The 20,575-nt window shown below is 32.3% G+C and overlaps 1 protein-coding gene across 2 annotated transcripts in view; it reads right to left on the minus strand.

The window, feature by feature from the left end:
- ANGPT1 (angiopoietin 1) overlaps positions 1–20,575 on the minus strand; it is a 331,085-nt gene that overhangs the window by 34,176 nt on the left and 276,334 nt on the right. For both annotated transcript variants that reach the window (XM_031947117.1, XM_031947116.1), the window contains exon 7: positions 19,481–19,647. In XM_031947117.1, coding sequence (XP_031802977.1) covers positions 19,481–19,647 — 167 coding nt within the window. The remainder of the gene's footprint in view (positions 1–19,480; positions 19,648–20,575) is intronic.

Consider the following 20,575-nt stretch of genomic DNA (forward strand, 5'->3'; position numbering starts at 1 on the left):
TCATCAAATAAATGTTATCATAAAGAGAAATGTACTTTAGAATGAGAATAAAGGATAACTAAAGGAAAGTCTGTATGTATTACAGGTATCCTTGTTTTGATATGAGAAAATAAAGAAGGCTAAGTGAACCTTTTGTGATGTATTTAAGGGAAGATATGGAGTAGAGTTGTACAGGTTGAGCAGGCATAGATTACTTAATATCTCTGTCACTGAAGGAAATAATCATATTGCTTATATTTTCGATACATGTTATAATGAAAGATAGTAAAAACAGATTATTATGTAGTAGCCAACTTTGTTGTGATATATTTGTCTTTGTCCTTTGCTGCACTGGCCCTTATACAACAGCCACTTAATTTGTTACTATTACTATCTTCAAAATGTTTGCTTTTTATTACACCCTAACAGAAGCTATATAAATATAGTATTTGAGAATATATGGTTATATCCACATCCCAGAGAGATTCCAGAGTACATGAATATATTAGATATCATAGTAGTAGAGTAAAAGTTACCATACTATATTGAATATTTATGATGTAGGAGTAAGGACTTCAGTTGAAGTTTTATCTATGGCTGTGTGACCACAAGCAAGTCATTTAACCTCTAAGAACTCTACTCAGATATCAAGAGCATTGAAATTATATACCTATCACATAACTTCTGATCCCTTTACCAAAAATAGCAATTTTATGAAATTATATAGCAGTTGATAAGCATTCTAATATGTTTTTGATAAATTCTATTTAACTCATTATATTTATCCTCAACTATCCCTTCCTCACCTCTCCCAGAAAGCCATTGCCTGTAAAAAGAAAATAGTATATTTTAAATGAAATAAGCAAAACCTCTTTGGGGGAGTGAGAATGGAGGTGCAGGCTAATTTTTTTTTACTCTGATTTTTCAACTAAGAAACTTAAAAAGAAAAAAGAACAAGAACTATGTCATATCTAAACTTTATATATTACTCATAGCCAAATAGTACTTTGTACACAATAGGATGATAAATACAATTATTGTTATTGTACTTTATTACTCATTCATCTCCAGAAAATATAAAGCAAATTCCTGATATAAAATGATTATCTGTATTTAGTCATTGCTGCATTCAACACAGCTCCCAAATTTCTTTCCTTGTTAACTTAATTACCATCAGATATTATTCTTTCTTTCTTTCTTTTTTTGCTGAGGCAGTTGGGGTTAAGTGACTTGCCCAGGGTCACATAGCTAGGAAGTGTTAAGCATCTGAGGCCAGATTTGAACTCAGATCCTCCTCACTTCAGGGCTAGTGCTCTATCCACTGCACCACCTACCTGCCCCTGAAATGTTTCTTTTTAATATGTTTTCTTATTAAATTACCTATCCCTAGCATATCCACAAATGGGTCCTCAGTCCCTATTTAATTATCTAGACTTCCAGCAAATTCCATTATGATCGCTGAAGAGTGGAGCCCCAGAAATGATCTTTCAAAGGCACTATTGCATTATTTTATAGCAGATTTGCATATTTAACTCATCAATGCATATATTATCTAATTCCTTTGTTTTACAAAATGAGTGGTATACAAAATATCCCCTGATTTTATTTTTATTCTCATTTCAAGTAATATCTTTGCTATTATTGCTGACTACTGAACTTCCACTGAATGCCCAAGTGCATTTACCCAGTGAACAATACTGCAGGTAGAAGGTACTACTAAAGTGGAGGAGGCAGGAAAAATTTCCCAGCATATATCTTTTTATTTACTAATTTATTTGCAATGTTCTCCTTGCTCAATTACTAATCTCTGGGCATGCATTCAAAATGCAAACATATTTTGAGTAAAATCCAGTAGCTAAAATTATTTCTAAAGAAAAAAATAATAACCTGGGAGAGAATGCCAAACCAAAATAACAAATACTATAATGTGCCCATAATGACATTTTTAGAATAGAAAGAGGGGAAAAAGATGCAAGACAAGGTGTCTTAATAGAAAACTTCACTTCTGATATTCTGTGTATTCGCTACCTGGAAATATGGTAGACATTTAAATATATAAAATTATAACTCTATTTGAGTTTCAATGAAGTCATAACAATCTTATCCCATAATATAGGAATAACAAGAGATTCTGTTATTATTGATAGGCTGTTTATATACTAGTAAAATTAAGTCAGTTCCAACTACTTTGCAAGAGTTAATTATTAAATTATCAAGGTGAGAATTTAGATCTCCTTAGCAAATTTTATAATTAGGGCTTGGATTATTGAATTTTTTGAACTTTTTAATATAAATTTTTAGAGAAAGTGTTAATAATGCATAATGAACTGAAAAGCATATTATGTATATATTTTTTTCTTCTAAGTGAGCTTGTTGTAAAATATTAGCCAACACACCATTTGGACACAGGCCATGATTGGAATTCTAATGAAGTATACACTACCAACACAAGTCACCACTTTGGTTACAACTTATGGTCTAAGAAGAGATATTTTTTAGTGTATGTATGTGTGTGTGATGGACCACTTGGGCAATCTGGAAGAGACCTTTGACCTCTTCTTAAAATAGCAATCTTTTAAAAATTATTATTTTAAGGCCAAACTCTAGTTACAGGTACAGATGTATTTTTCCCCTCCCACTTCATACATACACCTGAAATCTATCCCAAACCCTTAGACACTGAGTTAAGAATTTCTATTGCATAATGTTATCTAGGGCCTTGATAGATTTAGTGACCTGTCCAGAAACATACAGTCAGTACTTAACCCAAATCTTCCTGGCTCTGAGCAGTAGTCAAGACCTCTGTGTTGCCTCTCTATATTTTCCACATTATTTAATGAATTATTTTTTCTAACAGTCATGATTTACCCATTTCTAATTATCTTTGTACTTTGTATCTAGGTATTTGGTCCATGTAAAGAGAGGGTCAAGTACAAGTATTTTGCCTTGTGCAATAGAGAGAAAAGTAAGATTATTTTTTATCAAAATGAATGGCATGACATATATATGTGTGTGTGTGTGTGTGTGTACCTCTATTATCTTTAGTTGCTTAGTCCATACATCCAATAGCCTGTTATATGTGGTGATGCAAAAATGCTCTTTAAATCAGACTGGAATCCACAAAATTATATGCCACTAAAAAGAATACCTTAGCAAAAAATGTTCCTCCTCCACACTCTCATTTTTGTACACCCCTTTCCAGTCAGTGTAGACGTGGCTTAAATGAAAGATGATGTGTTATGAGATACAAACCACACATTCACTCCAGAGCAAAGCAGCTGGCTTAATGACAGACAACAGAAAGAAGCTGCCAAAATTCTGTTACACACAAAATTGGATGTGACCAAGCAAACCGCCAAAACCCAGAATCATGGTATTTGACCCTTTCAACATAGTCTTCCTAATTAAGAAAAAATATTTATGAGCAGTGTAGGGCCAATGACTCTGAAAACCAACTTTTTTTCTTCATTGGTTTTATAAAATTCAGAAAAAAATACTTATATAAAAGAGATACAACAGGTGATTCCACCTTCTTATTTTCCTTGATTCTTTCATAATGTATAATAAAATCAAGTAGCATCTTTTTTGTTTATGTATTACATATAAAAGAGGCATCTTGGCATTGTCACTATATATCCAGACTGAGTCAAGAAGACCTGAGTTCTAATCCTGTCTCTGATACATAGCGGGTGTGTGATCCTGAGCAAATCACTTTAACTTCTCTGTGACCCAAGAATAAATTGTAGAGCAGATACTGGCCTATATTGATATGTGTAGTGTCCACATGAGAGTCTCTATGGCACTGAAATAAGAGATCTAGCCAAAATAGAAACAAACAAAAATGACAAGTATAGAAAATTAGTAATCAAAATAAGTTTTCAGAATGAATTTTTCCAACGGTGAGTTTATAGGAGCAATTATTTACAACTGGAAGAAACCAGAAAGATCTTTTAGTTCCAGTCCCTCATTTGTAAATGAAGAAACTGAGGTACACAGACAAGAGTCCAAAGACAAAGTAGACACTAGCAAGAATTGAACCCCAATCTTATCTCTCCAAATCTAGTGCTTATTCCACTAAATATTGTCTCCTAAGCTACTATGACTACAATAGAGTCTTTTTAATAAATGAAGTATTTATACTTGGGATGATATGCTTTTTTTCCCCTTCTAATACAATAAGCCTATAACCAAAATCCATTTCCTCCTGTGATCTTTATCTTTACATTAAAGACAATCACATAGCTCACATATTCAATTCTCAGTAACACTCTCCTTCCTTACCCAAGTCAATGGGAGTTGTACTAGGACAAATTATCTTTCAAACAGCAGACAGATGCTCAAATTTCTGAACTCTAAAGTCTTGGATAATGACAAGTCAAGCAGATTTTTGTTTTAGCTCTGAGAACTCTTTCTGCTGCCATATGGAACTAGTTTGTCATTTTTTACAATTATTTAAAATGACCTCCATGCTTCTCCTTCAGGGTCTGGTAACAATGACTGATGGTGACAGGACTTGGTGACATGGTCACTTATAAATACTTTTGTTCAGGAACATCTCTAAGTTCCTCATGTCACATACAAAGTATGCCAGACATCAAGTATAAGTGTAGAATAGATAGCATTTTACAATGTTGCATTCAAAAAATAAAATTTTGTCCACAAAGAAGTAATGAAAAAATTCATCATCATCACTACACTGGAAATATAGGGGGGACTATATGTACAGAATATTTAATATACTGTCAGATTCAGCTGATGTGTTGGTGAGCTTAGCTAAATTGCTCTCGAGTTACCTTCTATCTTCTTTCTTTTTTTTTCTATCATAAGGGATGATTTACTGAGACAGGGGGAGATTTCATTCACTTGTGAATGATGATATATAAAAAAATTGTCATTAAAATTTTAAGCCATTATAAGTTGAAATTTGAGATGAAAAAAAAATTTAAAATCGTTTCTCCTGAATGTATGCATGGTGAAAATGAAGGGATGTGTGTGTGTAGGGGTGGGGGTTGGGTATCATTGTTTATATTACCCTAAAGTATAGTTTTTTTTTTTTAATTAGATTTTCTCTATGTGTAAGCACAAGACCTCTGATTATTTTGGTACTCTTAGAGATTCTTACAAACTAAATAAATTTTGAGAGAAAGTTATTCATCTAGTTCTAGACTTCTGGGGTTTTTAGCTAAAGTTTTAAGAAAGCAAACCGCTTTTGGGGGTAAATGTAGCTGTCAAACTTTCATAATCATCTTAAGGACTTACTTTGCTTGAGTCCAAATCATACATGGACAATTTCAAATATGCAGTATTTGCTGTATTTGACTTCAAGACTTCAAATACTTTCTAGCTGTGTGAACCTGGACAAGCCATTCAACCATATTTGCTTCAGATCCTCATCAGTAAAATGAGTTGGAAAAGGAAATAGCAAGCCATTACAGTTATCTTTGCCATGAAAATCTCAAAATAGGGCCACAGTCAGAAAGGACTAAAATGACTAAACAACAATAACTTCAGACTTTTCAAATTCACACTCTTAGTTACCACAGTAACTGCTGATGAAGCAAGATAATTTTGTCTGGACAGAGGTCAAACAAATAAACCATAACCCTTACATTACCTAAAATTATCCTTTTTATACTAGTACAACTGTTGTGAATTATCTATACATAAGAGATAAGGAAAAATAATTAGAATTGTTTAGAATCTGATAAAGTATTAAAACAGAACAAAATGATAAATTTTCCACTTGACTATCAAAAAGAACAAGTTATTTAATTAATCTTCCCCCAAAAGTAGTGCTCAGCCTTTTCAATAATAAAAAAGGATGGCAAATTCTTTTTGTAATGTATTATGAGTAAAAAAAAAATGAATGGCATCTCTGTCTTATAGGAGCTTAAAATTTTGTTGGAAAGATAAGATATTATACCTTACATGTATATAACATGTAGCAGTTTTCAATATGAAATACATAAATGTGCACTAGATATATGATTTCATCATCACCCTATTTGGTAATTCCCTACCCCCAAACAGATAAAATCCTACTTATGATTCCATAGATAAGTCCTAGTGAGTGTCCTGAAATATTTAAAAATTAAGTGACTTGGTCAATTTAAATACCTAGCAAGTAAATATCTGGAGCAAGGTTCAAATCAAGATTTTTTAAAATTTAATTCAGCATTCTATATCATGAAACAATTGGAGATAATGGAAAGCAATAGGCTTTCATAATTATAAAATAATAGTGTCTTAGACTTGGAAGAGATCTCAGAGAGCAACTGACCTGAAACAGAATTCTCTCTACAACAAAATTGCCCCAAGCTCATGTACCCTCTACTTGAAGTCTTCTAGTGATGATAAACTCACTATTTTCCAAAGGTGCACTCTTTACTTGTAAATATCTCTGTTAGGAAGATTTCTTTATATTGAGTCAAATTATCTGTATCCAAACCTCTACTCATGAAATTATGTTGAATATAATTGAAAATGAAAACCTTAAATCACCTAGAACTTACATATTTTGTGAAAGATGTGTCATTATGAATCTCTTTAAAAGATTCCATAAGTTTAAGATGAGGTTTGTTTTTTTTTAAGTGGGTTGTTTGATTTAATTCTTAATTTTTTTCCATGTATCTAGCCTAATCCACTCTTTGTACAGGTGTGAAATTAAGTTAATATTTATTTTTTTCCATAATTATAACTTTTTATTGACAAAACCCATGCCCGGGTAATTTTTTACAACATTATCTCTCGCACTCACTTCTGTTCTGGCTTTTCCCCTCCCTCCCTCCACCCCCTCCCCCAGATGGCAAGCAATCCTACATGTTAAATATGTCACAGATAAGATGAGGTTTTAATATTTCATCTTTCACATTATATTCCCAAGCACTTCCAGAGGGATGTGCATCTTTTTTTTTTTTAACGAATGCTTGAATTTTACCTTTCCATTATAGAGAATTTGTTGTTATTCAATGGTTTTAGTCATGTCCATCACTTTGTGACCCCATTTGAGGTTTTCTTGGTAAAGACACTGAAATGGTTTGCCATTTTCTACTCTAGTTCATTTTATAGATGAGGAAACTATTGCACACAGGGTTAAATGACTTATCACACAGCTAAGAAGTGTCAAATTTGAATTGTCTCTCTGATTCAGTGCTCTATGCATTGTACCACCTTACTGCCTCACTATAGAGAATAGCAAGACTAATTTCCCCAGCAAATTTATGCAAAATGAAAAGGTATGATCTATAATTACAATGATGAATTCATTATCTTTGAGTAATTTTCTATAAGGAGAGAAGAGAGGGTTTTCCCTTCAACAAAGTCATGATTGGTGTGACTTTGCTACATAATAATGTCCTTGTTTGGCAAAATGAAAAAGGTATGAAGAGACTGAGAGGAAGTTTATAGTCATTTCTGTGAATGGGGGACATAACTGAGCCCTATTTAATCACTTTATATCTCAATGAAATTACCACAAACAACCAGAATAACCACTGAATTAGAAAGGCTAAGTGATCAAAGTCACACAGGTAATATATAGTGAGATTTTCTACTTAGTTATCCTGAGTTTAAATCTAGTACTTTTTCATTATATTATATTGATTATTCTCATAGAAACATTGGTTAATCCAATGGTTTTGAAAATCAACATGAAGCTCTTTAAAATACTTTTAGCACTGAATTGAATAATGGATTAAATTTAAAATGTAGGAAATATACCATTATGGATAAACAACATTCTTTTACTTTCTCTCAAAATAACTTCTCATTAAAAAATTTGTCAGATATAAAAAGCATTCATTATGAAGGAATACTGACATTGACTGAAATAATTTATGTAAAGAGATAGTTCACACATAAGTTTTTAAACACAAATAATTAGATTATGTTTTATAATTAAAATTGAACATTTTTCTGGTTTTGAAATGTGTTCAATGTCATTTCTTTCATAACCCCCTCAAACTGTATTGTAGTGCATTGATTACAAGGCTAGAAATATGTTTGTCATTGTCAGAAGAGAAAGATTTAAAGAAATAGCTTATGGAATAACACGTTGAAATAAATATTTGAGAATCTACATTAGAACATTAAGATTTATTACAGGACCTATTTCAAGAGATGTGTTCTTTCTGTTGGGAAATTCCCAGTGGAAATGGTCTAGCCATTGTTGGAATAATGTTTCAAAAATTATTTCTTCCTTATCACAGGAAAAGAGATTTGTTTTAAGATACCATGTCTTTAGATTATAATAACTTTGGTTGAAAGATCTATATATTTGTATATCTGTGTGTATAAGATAAGTACTATGCATTTTGATTGCCTGTAGGAGATGACATGACAGAGATTCTTCTGTGGTGGTGGCTCTCAGTTTATTTCTGAGTAACTGTCAATATTACAAAAATGAAGATAGAAATGGTTACTTATTGCATGATGCAATTGATGGAATTATTACAAAGTGCTTGGTTGTATGTGTAAGACAAAATATTTTGTCGTAGTTGTATGCATGATATAGATAAGAGATCTAAATGAGTTCAGTCCAAAACAAATAACAGAGGGAAAAAAAAGGAATTACAAGTGTTAAATTCATACAGGTAAGAATTAAGGAAATGATAATGATCTCTAGATAGCTGAATAATATTATCACTGAACAGATATAGATAGATGGATCTGTTTTATCCAACAGAATATCAGAAGGAAAAAGAAGACAATTGCTTTTAAAAACAGTAAAGTTCTTTTATTCCTAGCAATCCAGGAGATATTTCAAAAACTGTGATACTCAATCCTTATGTGACTTCCTTTTGCATTTGTAGAGATAGCATTGCAGGGGCAGCTAGGTGGTACAGTGGATAGAGCACCAGCCCTGAAGTCTTGAGTTCAAATGTAACCTTAGACTTAACACTTCCTAGCTGTGTGACCCTGGGCAAGCCATTCAACCCTAATTGCCTCAGGAAAAAAAAAAAGGATCTCCGAGATAGCATTGTAAATTTGGGAGAAGACACTGAAATTCAAATCGTTTATCTTGGTCTAGATGTTGTTCCAACCTCTAGGAAGCAAGTTCCAGCCCCATTGTGTACACTAATAAAAGCATGTATAATTTTAAGGTTTGCAGAGTGTTTAAAAAATATTAATTGATCTGATTCTCACAACAATCCTGAGAGGAAGGTCCTATTGTTATCCTTATCTTATAAAGCAGAAAAGTGATGTGAAAAGAGGTTAAGTGACTTGCCAGGATCATGCAGCTAATAAGTAGCAGAGGCAGGAATTGACTTCAGTTTCAGCATTCTGTTCATTGTGCTGACTTATCAAATGTTAAACAATCAAAATATTAGAAGTAACTGGGACAACAAAAAGTTAATGACTTACTTAGATTCAGAGGTGGACAGTGAACCCAAGTATTGTTGATTCAAAAATGGCTTCCTTTCCACTTTGTTATGTTTTCTCATACTTAAGACTGTCTTCAAAAATGAATTTAGCTGTTAGTACTCTAATTGTTTGATTTTTGCACAGGTATCAGTGAATTGGTATGCCATGGGAAGAATTTACATTTTCTCTGTAATGAAATACTAAGAATGCTTAATTGTGAAAAGCATAATAACAAAGTTGGTTGGATAGAATCAAACAGAAAGAATTAATCATTTTTGGAGGGGGTATTCCATGGATTGTCCCAAATCTCTTGTTGCTTCTGTTACATTAATTGGCATCAATAACCCAAATAAAGAGATAAATGTCATGTTTATTAAATTTGTAAATAACATCAGGCTGGGAAGGCTATACTTTGAATGATAGATTTAGAATCCCAAACTATATCAATAGGAAGTTCAATAGGAAAAAAAAAAGTAAAGCATTTGAATTTAAAAAGAATACTTTGGAAATACAGCATTTAAAAAAAGTGTCTAGAATACAGTACACATAAAAAGTAAAATAGTCAGTGTACTGTAAGTGCATTATAATAAGCACTAGATTGAAGTAGTCAAAAGGCAACCTCAGGCTTCGGTAATTGTAGCATAGTGCTTAAGATAAGGAAGTGAGAAATCCTTCTTGCTCTGCCTTGCTCATACCACTGAACTAAGATAATTATTTTTGGAATAATCTGAATTTTAGAAAAAATGCTATTTGGGAGATTTCAGCTTGTCATTTCCAGAATCAGTCTCCACTTCAATTGTAAGACTTGTTAAATCATGCTTCTTCCATACTTTCCATCCTCCTCAGCCATCTTCCTCTAGAAAACCTGGATTCTGCTCCTTCTCACATGAATCCTAGGCTCAGATAGAAGAGTCCCAGAACCAGGTCTCCATCCACATAACTTCTCAGTCATTTTCAATATATGTTGGCATTCACATACCCTCTGCCCTCTAGTGTTCTTTAGGTGCTGTCTTTTCCTACTAAAATGTAAGCTGCTAGAGGTCAGAGACTACCTTCCTTATTTGTATTTGTATCCTCTGTGTTTAGCAGAGTGCCCTCTGTTTAATAAATATATTTTCATTTTTGTTTAGTATGAAGTAGTTTAGTTTGTTTAGTATGAAGTTTATTTGTTTAGTATGAAGTAGTAGAAAAAGTACTAAAGTCTGAGGTTATTATTCTTCAATCATTTCAATGGTATCCAACTCTGTGAGCTCATTGAAGTATTTTTGGCAAAGATAATGGAGTAGTTTGCCACCTTCTTCTTCCATTCATTTCACATTTTCAGAACTGAGGCAAACAGGCTTAAGTGACTTGCCCAGGATCACATTGCTAATCTGAAACTAGATTTGAACTCAGGAAGATGAGTCTTTCTATTCTAAGTCCAATGCACTATATACTGTACCCTGGAAGTTAGATGATTGTTTTCTAATCTTTATTTGTCATTGACTAACTATGTTTGCCTTCATCTGTAAAAATCAAAGGTTTGGATTAAATCCCAGTTCTTAAAGTAGTATTTGAAGGCCTTGAGACTCTTTCATTTTTGAGTATCATTTGCCTATTAAAATAGTCTTTCTTTTTTCAACTATATATTAATGTGAGGCTGGATTTTCTTCACACACTTCAATCTAAACAACACCTATCAATGGATTGAATATACAAGTAGATATGAGAATCCTATTATCTTCTATTAAACCATACATTTAAAAGATTTGCAAAACTGTGAAATAGCACCTTTTTAATAAAGTTTTTTTCTTGTTTTAGAAAATATGATTATTTTTCTTAACATATTTTATGTTAACCTGAAATGAGCTTATTATTATTTTAAAATCACATTTAAAATTTATTGGGTTTTATTTCTAATATGGTTAATATTCATATTTATAACCCCCATAAAATAATGCTATTAGGGGTCCACAATATCTTTTTTAATATAAAGGCAGTCCTAAGACCAAAATGTTTATGAACTATTGTAGTAAATAACTTTTAAATTTCCTCTGTTCTAATTCTATAATCATTTGTTTTGTAGTTGGGATGTGTACTTCCTTGATTTGGATATGTTACTCCCATTAAATCATATAGATATTTAATTATGTTTGTAAGAGTCAGGCAACTTGGCTGATATAATATAATAACCGGGCTCATATAATAGAAATAGAAGGTGTGGCAGAGAAGCACCTCAGTATGAATAATAAGAGAAAAGCAGTGAATGAAGGCTTGATACCTCGATCTTAAGATAAATCCTTCTTTTAAAAAAAGAAATTTTAAGCAGTTTTTTTTTTGTTATAAGTATTTCTTGTCACATAGTACACTTGCCTATATTCAAGTTTTGACATTTTCAACTTTCTTTCATGAGTGTCTATTCAGTTGCAAATCCAAATATGTTGAGGAATTAAAGAAAAATAAGTTTATCCACTTAGCAGGTTTTCTCAAGCTCTCTTGACACTGAAAATATTGTTGCAAGTGACCCAAGTTTCAAAACCCCTGTGAAATATAGACTCCAATGTTTCTCAACTTGACATGAAATTTGCACAATACACACAAACTAGTTGTAAATTCTGCCTCCAAAGAAAATAGAGAATCTCCATACTGTTATCTCTAGGTGCAACAACTTAGCTGAAGGACTTACACTGACAGAATATATTATATTCAGTATAGAAAACATTTTAATGGAATCTATGTCAATAATATAATTGTTCCAAAGATCTCAGAATTAGACTCTACAGTGATACATTGTTTTTAGTTCAAAATAAAATAAACATTCTTTGCAGGATTCCTTCAGTTTTCTAAGAATATACAGGGAAAATAATAAGTGCCAAAATGAATGATGTGGCACTAAGACCCTTTTCAAAAATATCAACAATCTCTTAAACATATTTCAACTCCCTTGGTGTCATCTATAGCTGATAAAAAGTCACCTTTGAATGAATGGTTCACTGAGAATCACCCATTTATAGTCCAGGCTCTCAAATGATGCTGAAACAACTAAGCCAATTGGGCATTTTAACTCCTTTATAGATTACTACTTTAAAATGAAAATCCTAACCTTGCGAAGTTATGAGTAAGAATGATGACTTCTTCCCAGTGATTAGTTTCATAATATGTATTTTCTTTGTCCCAACTTAAAAATCAGACATAATATTCTTACACGCACATCTTTTGAAAAAAGAGATTGCAAAAGTAGATGTTGAGCATGCTGTTAAAAATACTGAGACACATTATGGGAGAGGTTAAACAAGGGAGAGATATTTTCTTTAACAAGAATATGATTTTGCTCAAAAAGTTATCAAAATGTGCATACCCTTTGATCCAGCAGTGTTACTACTGGGATTATATCCCAAAGAGATTATAAAGAAGGGAAAGGGACCTGTATGTGCACGAATGTTTGTGGCAGCCCTTTTTGTAGTGGCTAAAAACTGGAAACTGAATGGATGTCCATCAGTTGGAGAATGGCTGAATAAATTGTGGTATATGAATATTATGGAATATTACTGTTCTGTAAGAAATGACCAACAGGATGATTTCAGAAAGGCCTGGAGAGACTTACACGAACTGATGCTGAGTGAAATGAGCAGGACCAGGAGATCATTATATACTTCAACAACAATACTATATGATGACCAATTCTGATGGACCAGGCCATCCTCAGCAATGAGATCAACCAAATCATTTCCAATGGAGCAGTAATGAACTGAACCAGCTATGCCCAGAAAAAGAACTCTGGGAGATGACTAAAAACCATTACATTGAATTCCCAATCCCTATATTTATGCACATATGCATTTTTGATTTCCTTCACAAGCTAATTGTACAATATTTCAGATCTGATTCTTTTTGTACAGCAAAATAACGTTTTGGTCATGTATACTTATTGTGTATCTAATTTATATTTTAATGTATTTAACATCTACTGGTCATCCTGCCATCTAGGGGACGGGTGGGGGGGTAAGAGGTGAAAAATTGGAACAAGAGGTTTGGCAATTGTTAATGCTGTAAAGTTACCCATGAATATATCCTGTAAATAAAAGGCTATTAAATAAAAAAAAAAAACAAGAATATGATTTTTTAACGAGACCATGGAAAGTTCATTTTGCAAATCATGTCTAACACCCATGTTTTGAAAATGTGAGAGAGGAGTGGAAGATTGTTTTCTTTTACAATCAGAAAGATTTATACAATTTATCATGGTAGTGAGATCCAAACAGTATGGCTGCTCTAAAAGTGAAATAATGACAAAGGTCCTAAGTCATTCTTTCTTTTAAAATTAACATGCTTAACTTTATTTATGGATTATATTTATTTCTTTGTATTTTTCTGGCATCACCTTAAGAGAATGTAATTAAGGTTTTTGAGGGCAAGGATTGTTTCATTTTTTGGTGCTTATATCCACAGCATGAAAAGATAACTATGGATGAATAAAAAGATATAGACAATGATTATACTATTTTCATATAAAAGGTAAAAACATATCAATTGTCATAGTGATGAAACCAAACTAGTCTTTAAAAAACCTTAGCAAATTTTGATACACTTGCGAAGCAAAGAGACATGGCAACCAAAAGCAACAAAGATTTAGAATATTAACTCATTTACAAAATTTTTCAAAAAAGGAAAATAGATGATGCAAATTGGTTGCATCAAAACAGAATAGGAGTACTTTTGGGTCATAACCAGTTAGTCAATTAACAAACATTTATTAAGCAGCTGTCATGTACTTGTTATAACATTAAATGCTGGGGATACAAAGAAAGAAAAAAAAAATTCCTGATTTCAAGGAGCTCACAACAAACTAACAAAAGAGACAATATACAAATAACTATGTACTAAGAAAGATAGAGGGTAAATTGGACAAAAAAGTAAGAACAGTAAAGGGGAATTAAAGAACTTTCAAAAAATATGTAGAATTTACCTGGAACTTCAAAAAGTCAAGAGGTAAAGATGAGGATGAAAAGAAATTTATGTGTGAGGGGAGGGCAAGGTGGCTAGAATTGGGAGATGAAAATTCTTGTGTGCAGAACAGCAAAAATTTCAGTGTTAATAGATCTCAGAGTATTGGAGGACCATTGAAAAAAGGCTTTAAAGGTTGTAGAAGGAGGAAAGATGAAGAAATATGAAGAGCAAAGGCAAATATGATTAAGTGACTTGCTTAGAATCACAGAGCTGATTAGTATATGAGATATCTAAGTGGCTAAGACTCAGATCTTCCTGAATACAGATTTAGCATTATCCACTGTGTCACCTAGCTGTCTAATATATAGTGGGATTCTCCTCCTCATCCTCCTTCTCTATCCCTTTGTGTGTGTGTGTGTGTCTGTCTGTCTGTCTCTCTCTCTCTCTCTCTCTCTCTCTCTCTCTCCCCTTCCCTTCCTTCCTCTCTCCCTTCTTCCTATGGATTCACTATATTGTAGAAAGTTAGAAGAGCCATACTCTGTAAAGCATCTAAAAGGAGTAGGAATTTCATTCTTTAAGGGGTAGAGAGCTATAGTTTGCCAGGTTGAAAAGCACTACTTTTCACTAATTTTAGAAAATCGAACCCTCTAAATTGTCACTAACTCTTCAGTACCTAAGCACATGTGTTCAGCAGAGAAAAAGAGAGTCTATGAAAGTCACAATCAACTAAGAGCTAACAGATTATTCAAAGCCATCAGACTTTTCTTTTTCATTTTGTGCTCCTAAGGAAATTTGCTAATTTCCAGGGTTATATAATGTTCATTTCTAAAAATATGTTTGATGATAGTTAGAAATTCTATGGACAAAATTAAAACACTTCCTATATTATCTGAATTTTTTTTTACAATGCATTGATCAATTTTACTAATGTTCTTATATTCTTCTTATTTTTCTTTAAAAATAATTTGTCACTAAGGATAATTTTCTGAGAAGATGATGATGAAGAACAAAGGAGAAAACTGAAGCAATGAAAGAACACATCAATAAAATTTATGAAAAAAAAAATGGAGGTAAAAGTGCTAAGCGTTTCTGCCTCTACCACCATCCATTCTTCCCAAGACAGGGAAAGAATATCTCCTCAGTACAGCTTCCTTTTTTTTTCTACTGAGAATTTTGATCTATTCAATTGATTTAAAACTTATTTTTCTGCTGATGAAAATATCTTTTAACAAATCACAGGAATTAACAACAACTAGAACAAAATTCAAGTAAATAAAACCAATCTCCCGTAAACTGGAAGTATTAGTGGACAATAACCCAAATTCCTTACTGGCTTTAGGCAACTTAAACTAGAAAATCTCAGGAGAATAAAAATAACCATGAAAGTCCCAGTCATACTTTATTTTTTTAATCCTCATCAAGCCAGAAGTTTAGGAAAAAAATAACTGCTCTCCTTACATCTGCTACTGGTTCTAGCCAGAACCATAAGGCCCAGAGGCTCAGAAAAAAAAAATATAGTGAAAGGTATGAAATAAACTTTGTCAAGCATACAAAAAGGCATACCTCTATTTAGGTAAAGAGCTAAGGGAAGGGAATTCTAGTTAAAAATACTGGTTTACTTAATATTGAGTGGTAACACATACAATATGTTTTCAAATAATAACAAAATCATGCAATACTAGAACTAGAAGAGATATCACCTTATTTGGATCAACATGTTTATATTTCAGATGAGGAAACTGAGGCCAAAAGAGGTTAATTCATATGTTCAAGCTCACAAAGCAAGTTAGGGTTAAAGTCAATACCAGTTCTCTAATTTCCTGATTGCTAGTGGAGCTCACTATAATTTCCATTATAACAAGGTGCTTTATAATAGTCTGTCATATGGATCCTAGATGGTTAATCCCCAAATTGTTTCCAGTCTTACTCAGACCATGAACTAGTGTTTCATAAATTCTGTTTCTGTCTTCTAGAGTGAAGTTTTTTTTCTAATCAGTGCTGCAAAGGAGCCAGATTTCTACCTAGCCTCATCTTCACCTTCCAGAGTTAACCAAAATAGAGTCAAAAGGTTTAGAAACACTTATCTTTTGTAAACTACTCATACAGCCATCCCCCAAAAGTCATTGTTGGCTCTAAGCAGCTGAGAGATACATAGACACAGGTGACATCAGATAGAAAGAGATACAGCATTCATTTATAGATTCAGGTATTAGGGGAGATGTTATCTATTTCACATTCTATATTTGAGGGAAATGAATACTATATCACAAATCATATGGATGCTTAACATGTGATACATTTATTTCATAGTGGTTTGATTAAAATATATCTCCATAAATTTTAAAATTTATTACATTAAAAAATCACCTAGCCAATGAATATGTAATTTATATTGAATTATTTAGAATTGTATTGGGTTAAATTATATAAAATACCTACTTTTCAATTAAAATGACCAATTAATATAAAAACAAATTAATATACACTTATTACTTCCATATCAAGGTATTTAGGAGCACAGAATCTTTATAATCTGTATAATCCATGTAAAACTTTTTGGCCTTCCTTTCATAACAGAGGAGACTGAATTATCTAGATGTTTTAAACTGTGGAGCATTTTATTTTTATTCTTGTAAATTTTTCTGTCAAATTGGTCTTCTTAAGAAATGTCCTTAAAAGACAAATGCTCAAAAGAATTTTGAACATTTCTCATTCTTGGTTACTTCCTCATTTCCTTTCTCTCTCTCTCTTTCTCTTTCTTTCTCGTTTTCTCTCTCTCTCTCTCTCTCTCTCTCTCTCTCTCTCTCTCTCTCTCTCGTCAGAACATAATACGATCTTCTCCCATTCTATGAGGTCATCTGCTCCTTGGATCTATTTCTCCTTAGAGACTATAATCTTCTGTTGTGATGACATCATCACAAGTTGTTATGAAAATGATAATTTTGTCCTTCAAAGGCCCAATCCCATAAGTAATGTATTAAAACAAAATGGGAGTTGTGCCTATGAAAAAAAAATAGATGCATAGAGAGCCTCCAATGAGTAGTATGGCTTCAAAAGTCAAACAAGCACCAGAAATAAATGAACCATGAAGTTATGTCTACATTGGCTAAAAAAAAAAGTATTACAAGATTTTAGCTGTACTTTGCAAGCTATTACTCTGCTTTCCTTGAATCAGTGAGTAAACACTTTGTAGTATGTGAAAACTATATTCCCCTAATGACTGAATAGAGTTTACAATAAGGGTTGTGCAATTTTATCTAAAGGCCAGCACCAAAAGAAACTGAAGTGGACATCCAATCTATTCCTTCACTGAGTTCCCTGAGAGCTGAGGTACAGTGCCTATGGAAGGAATCACCCAGTTTGTTAATAACAGTGCCAGAACTAAGCCCGAATTCTCCTGGCATCTAGCTCCATGCTATTTTCTCCACATTATGCAACCTCCCTAAAATTGAGATTCACTATATTTTTGGAAAGAAAAGGGAAATGCTGAAAATAGATACCAATTGCCAGTGACAGTTAGTAAACTAGTTAATTAAGAAGAATTCTCTAATCTCCAGACTGCTAATAAAGTTCAATGTTTATAAAATAAACTCCAGTAATATATTGTTCTAGAAAGTGATTGGTATTTTGAGAGTCATCTGTAAATTCAAAGTGATCAGTCATTCAATAAGCATTTATAAAGCATCGATTATATGCTAAACACTAGAGATAAAGGAATGCAATAAATAGTCTGAGTTCTCAAGAATTTCATAGTCAAATAGTAGATCATGGATTTAGTATTGTAAGAGATCTTGGAGGTAATCTAGTCTGAAATTAAGAAGTTAAGTGAGGAAATTAAGGATCAGAGAATTTAAGTGTTGAGCTCAGGATTACAAGGGTAGCAAGTGATAGAATTGAGATCTGAATCCAAATCTTTTGACTTCAAATGCAGGATTGTTTCAAATGTACACTAATTTGACAACATGTTAATCTATGTTTCAAAATTAACTGGTTTTCCCCATTGAAATTATTTACTTCAAGTAAGTGGAATAAGGGCAGCAAGAAGGCACAATAAATAGTAAGCCAACCCTAGTGTCAGTTCAAATCTGGTCTCAGACATTTTACTAGATATGTGACTAGTCAAGTCAATTAACTCTGTTTGCCTCAGCTTTCCTGCATGTAAAGTAAACTGGAGAACGAAATAATTATAATATCTTGGCTAAGAAAAATCCCAAATGGGATCATGTAGAGTCAGTCATGACTTAGGAAACAATTGAACGACAGACAAATAGAACAACAGATAGAGCACTGAGCCTGGGCTCAGAAAGGCCTGAACTCAAATACAGATTGTGATAATGAATGTGTGATCCTGAGCAAGTCAATTAATCTATCTGACTCAGTTTCTGCTTCTGTAGAATAGGGATAAAAATTCTCTCTCTTGGAATAAGAGAGATCCTTGTTGCAAGGTTAAAATGAATTATTTTTTGTAAATTATTTTGTGAACCTAAAAATACTATATAATTATTTATTATTATTATTTAGACATTCTAGTTCCATTGGTTTGATTTAATTTTTTAAAGTTTTGTATGCAAACTTTCTTAAACCATGTGGAGCCTTCCATTTTAACAAAACAAATCTGACATGTTTTTCCTCACATCCTGCTGATCACTACAGCAATTCATAAGAAGAAAGGAGTAGGCTAAAAGAGTAGACAGGTTTTTGTTGTTAAAAGAAAAAAAAAGTAGGTTCCTTAAGGTCACTGAATATTAATGATTGCTTTGTTATTTTTCTAAGCAAGAAATAATCAGATCATTTGAATGTTACATCTGATATATTCATGATCTGATCTAGAATTTATCTTGTCATAGTTACTGTTATTATTATAGGACTTTAGGGGTTTTCTATAGGAATTTCCATTTATCTTTGTGATTTGTTTTACTTGTTATTTCATATATTCATTTGAGTATATATTTTTGAAATTTATTCTTTTTCATTAATTTTTAGTTTTTTTAAAATAATGTTAAAAATACATCTTAGACATCTACTTTGTGCACATCACTTTGCTAACTCTTATGAGAAATACAGGAAAAAATAAAAAAAGACACCCTTTTTGCCTTTGGGGGATTAAAATATACTTCATAGGACAAGACATAGTTTTGCAGTATGAATTTTGCAATGCAATGAGAACTTGTAATAAGCTAAATAAAATCAATATAATAGTTTGAGTACTTACCTATAATTTTGTTTTTCATTGCCTATGTGAAATCTGTCATACAGTGAATATGCCCGGTTTCCTTCCCAGTCCATTAACTCAATTCTTAGAGAATATTGCCTCTGACTGGTAATTGCAAAGATAAACTCATTTCCCAGCCAGTATTCACCAGATGGATTACCAAAACCCTGGAAAAAAATGTAGATGAAATGATTTATTAGAGTAAGGCTCTTTGAATTTAACTCTTATCAATGTTTTCTATAATTAAAAACAAAGTTTCTCATAAATGCCTTCAGTGTATTTTTGCTATTCTTCCCTTGATCCAGACTTATGTGCAATATTTATAATAGACTTCATTTACTTGAAATTCTGCAATATGGAGTGCTCTAGTTAATAAAAACTAATAATCAGAAAATCTTGTTTAAAACTCTGATGAGAATTTCTAAAGTGTATTTTTTTTGCATTGTCCTAGTAGTAAGTAAAATGGGTTATGTATGTTTCTTTTTTTCTTTGATGAATTATCATCTGGAGAGATTTCATGCTGTTATAGGTGATATTTTTCTCATGACATATGATGTTGTAGCCTGCCTTCCAACTTGAGTTAGTATTGTTAAATGGATTTCTGTCTGCAGAAGAAGGTCTTGATGATGAACCAAGGTTTGTGTGTGGTACTGGGCCCCTTTTTTACTTGTTGCCCATTTGGGAAGATTTCCTTCCTTAGTGAAAGAAATATTGTATTACATATAGTTAGTTTGTTACATATATATGTAAATATATATATCCATTTTTTTCTTCAAAGAATCTTGAAACTATAACATTTGATAAAAATCCAGTACATTTCCATCCTTTTCCAAAGTAAATTTTGCAAAGAAGCCTTACTGGACTTCACTTCCCTGAAGTATGAGAGCAGTTTCTTCTAAGAGAGTTATTAATATCTGCAATGGAGAATTTGCCTGCCTACCCTTACAAAACAAGATTATTGAGTATATCTTACTTATTCTTTAGCTAATTATGAAAAACTACCTGGTACCTTCCCATCCAGAAAACTGCACTAATAGCTAATATTTACATAATGCTTTAAGATTTATAAAGCACTTTGAAAATATATTATTTTAT

Source organism: Sarcophilus harrisii, chromosome 1 (genome assembly GCF_902635505.1).
Source record: "Sarcophilus harrisii chromosome 1, mSarHar1.11, whole genome shotgun sequence".
NCBI lineage: Eukaryota > Metazoa > Chordata > Mammalia > Dasyuromorphia > Dasyuridae > Sarcophilus > Sarcophilus harrisii.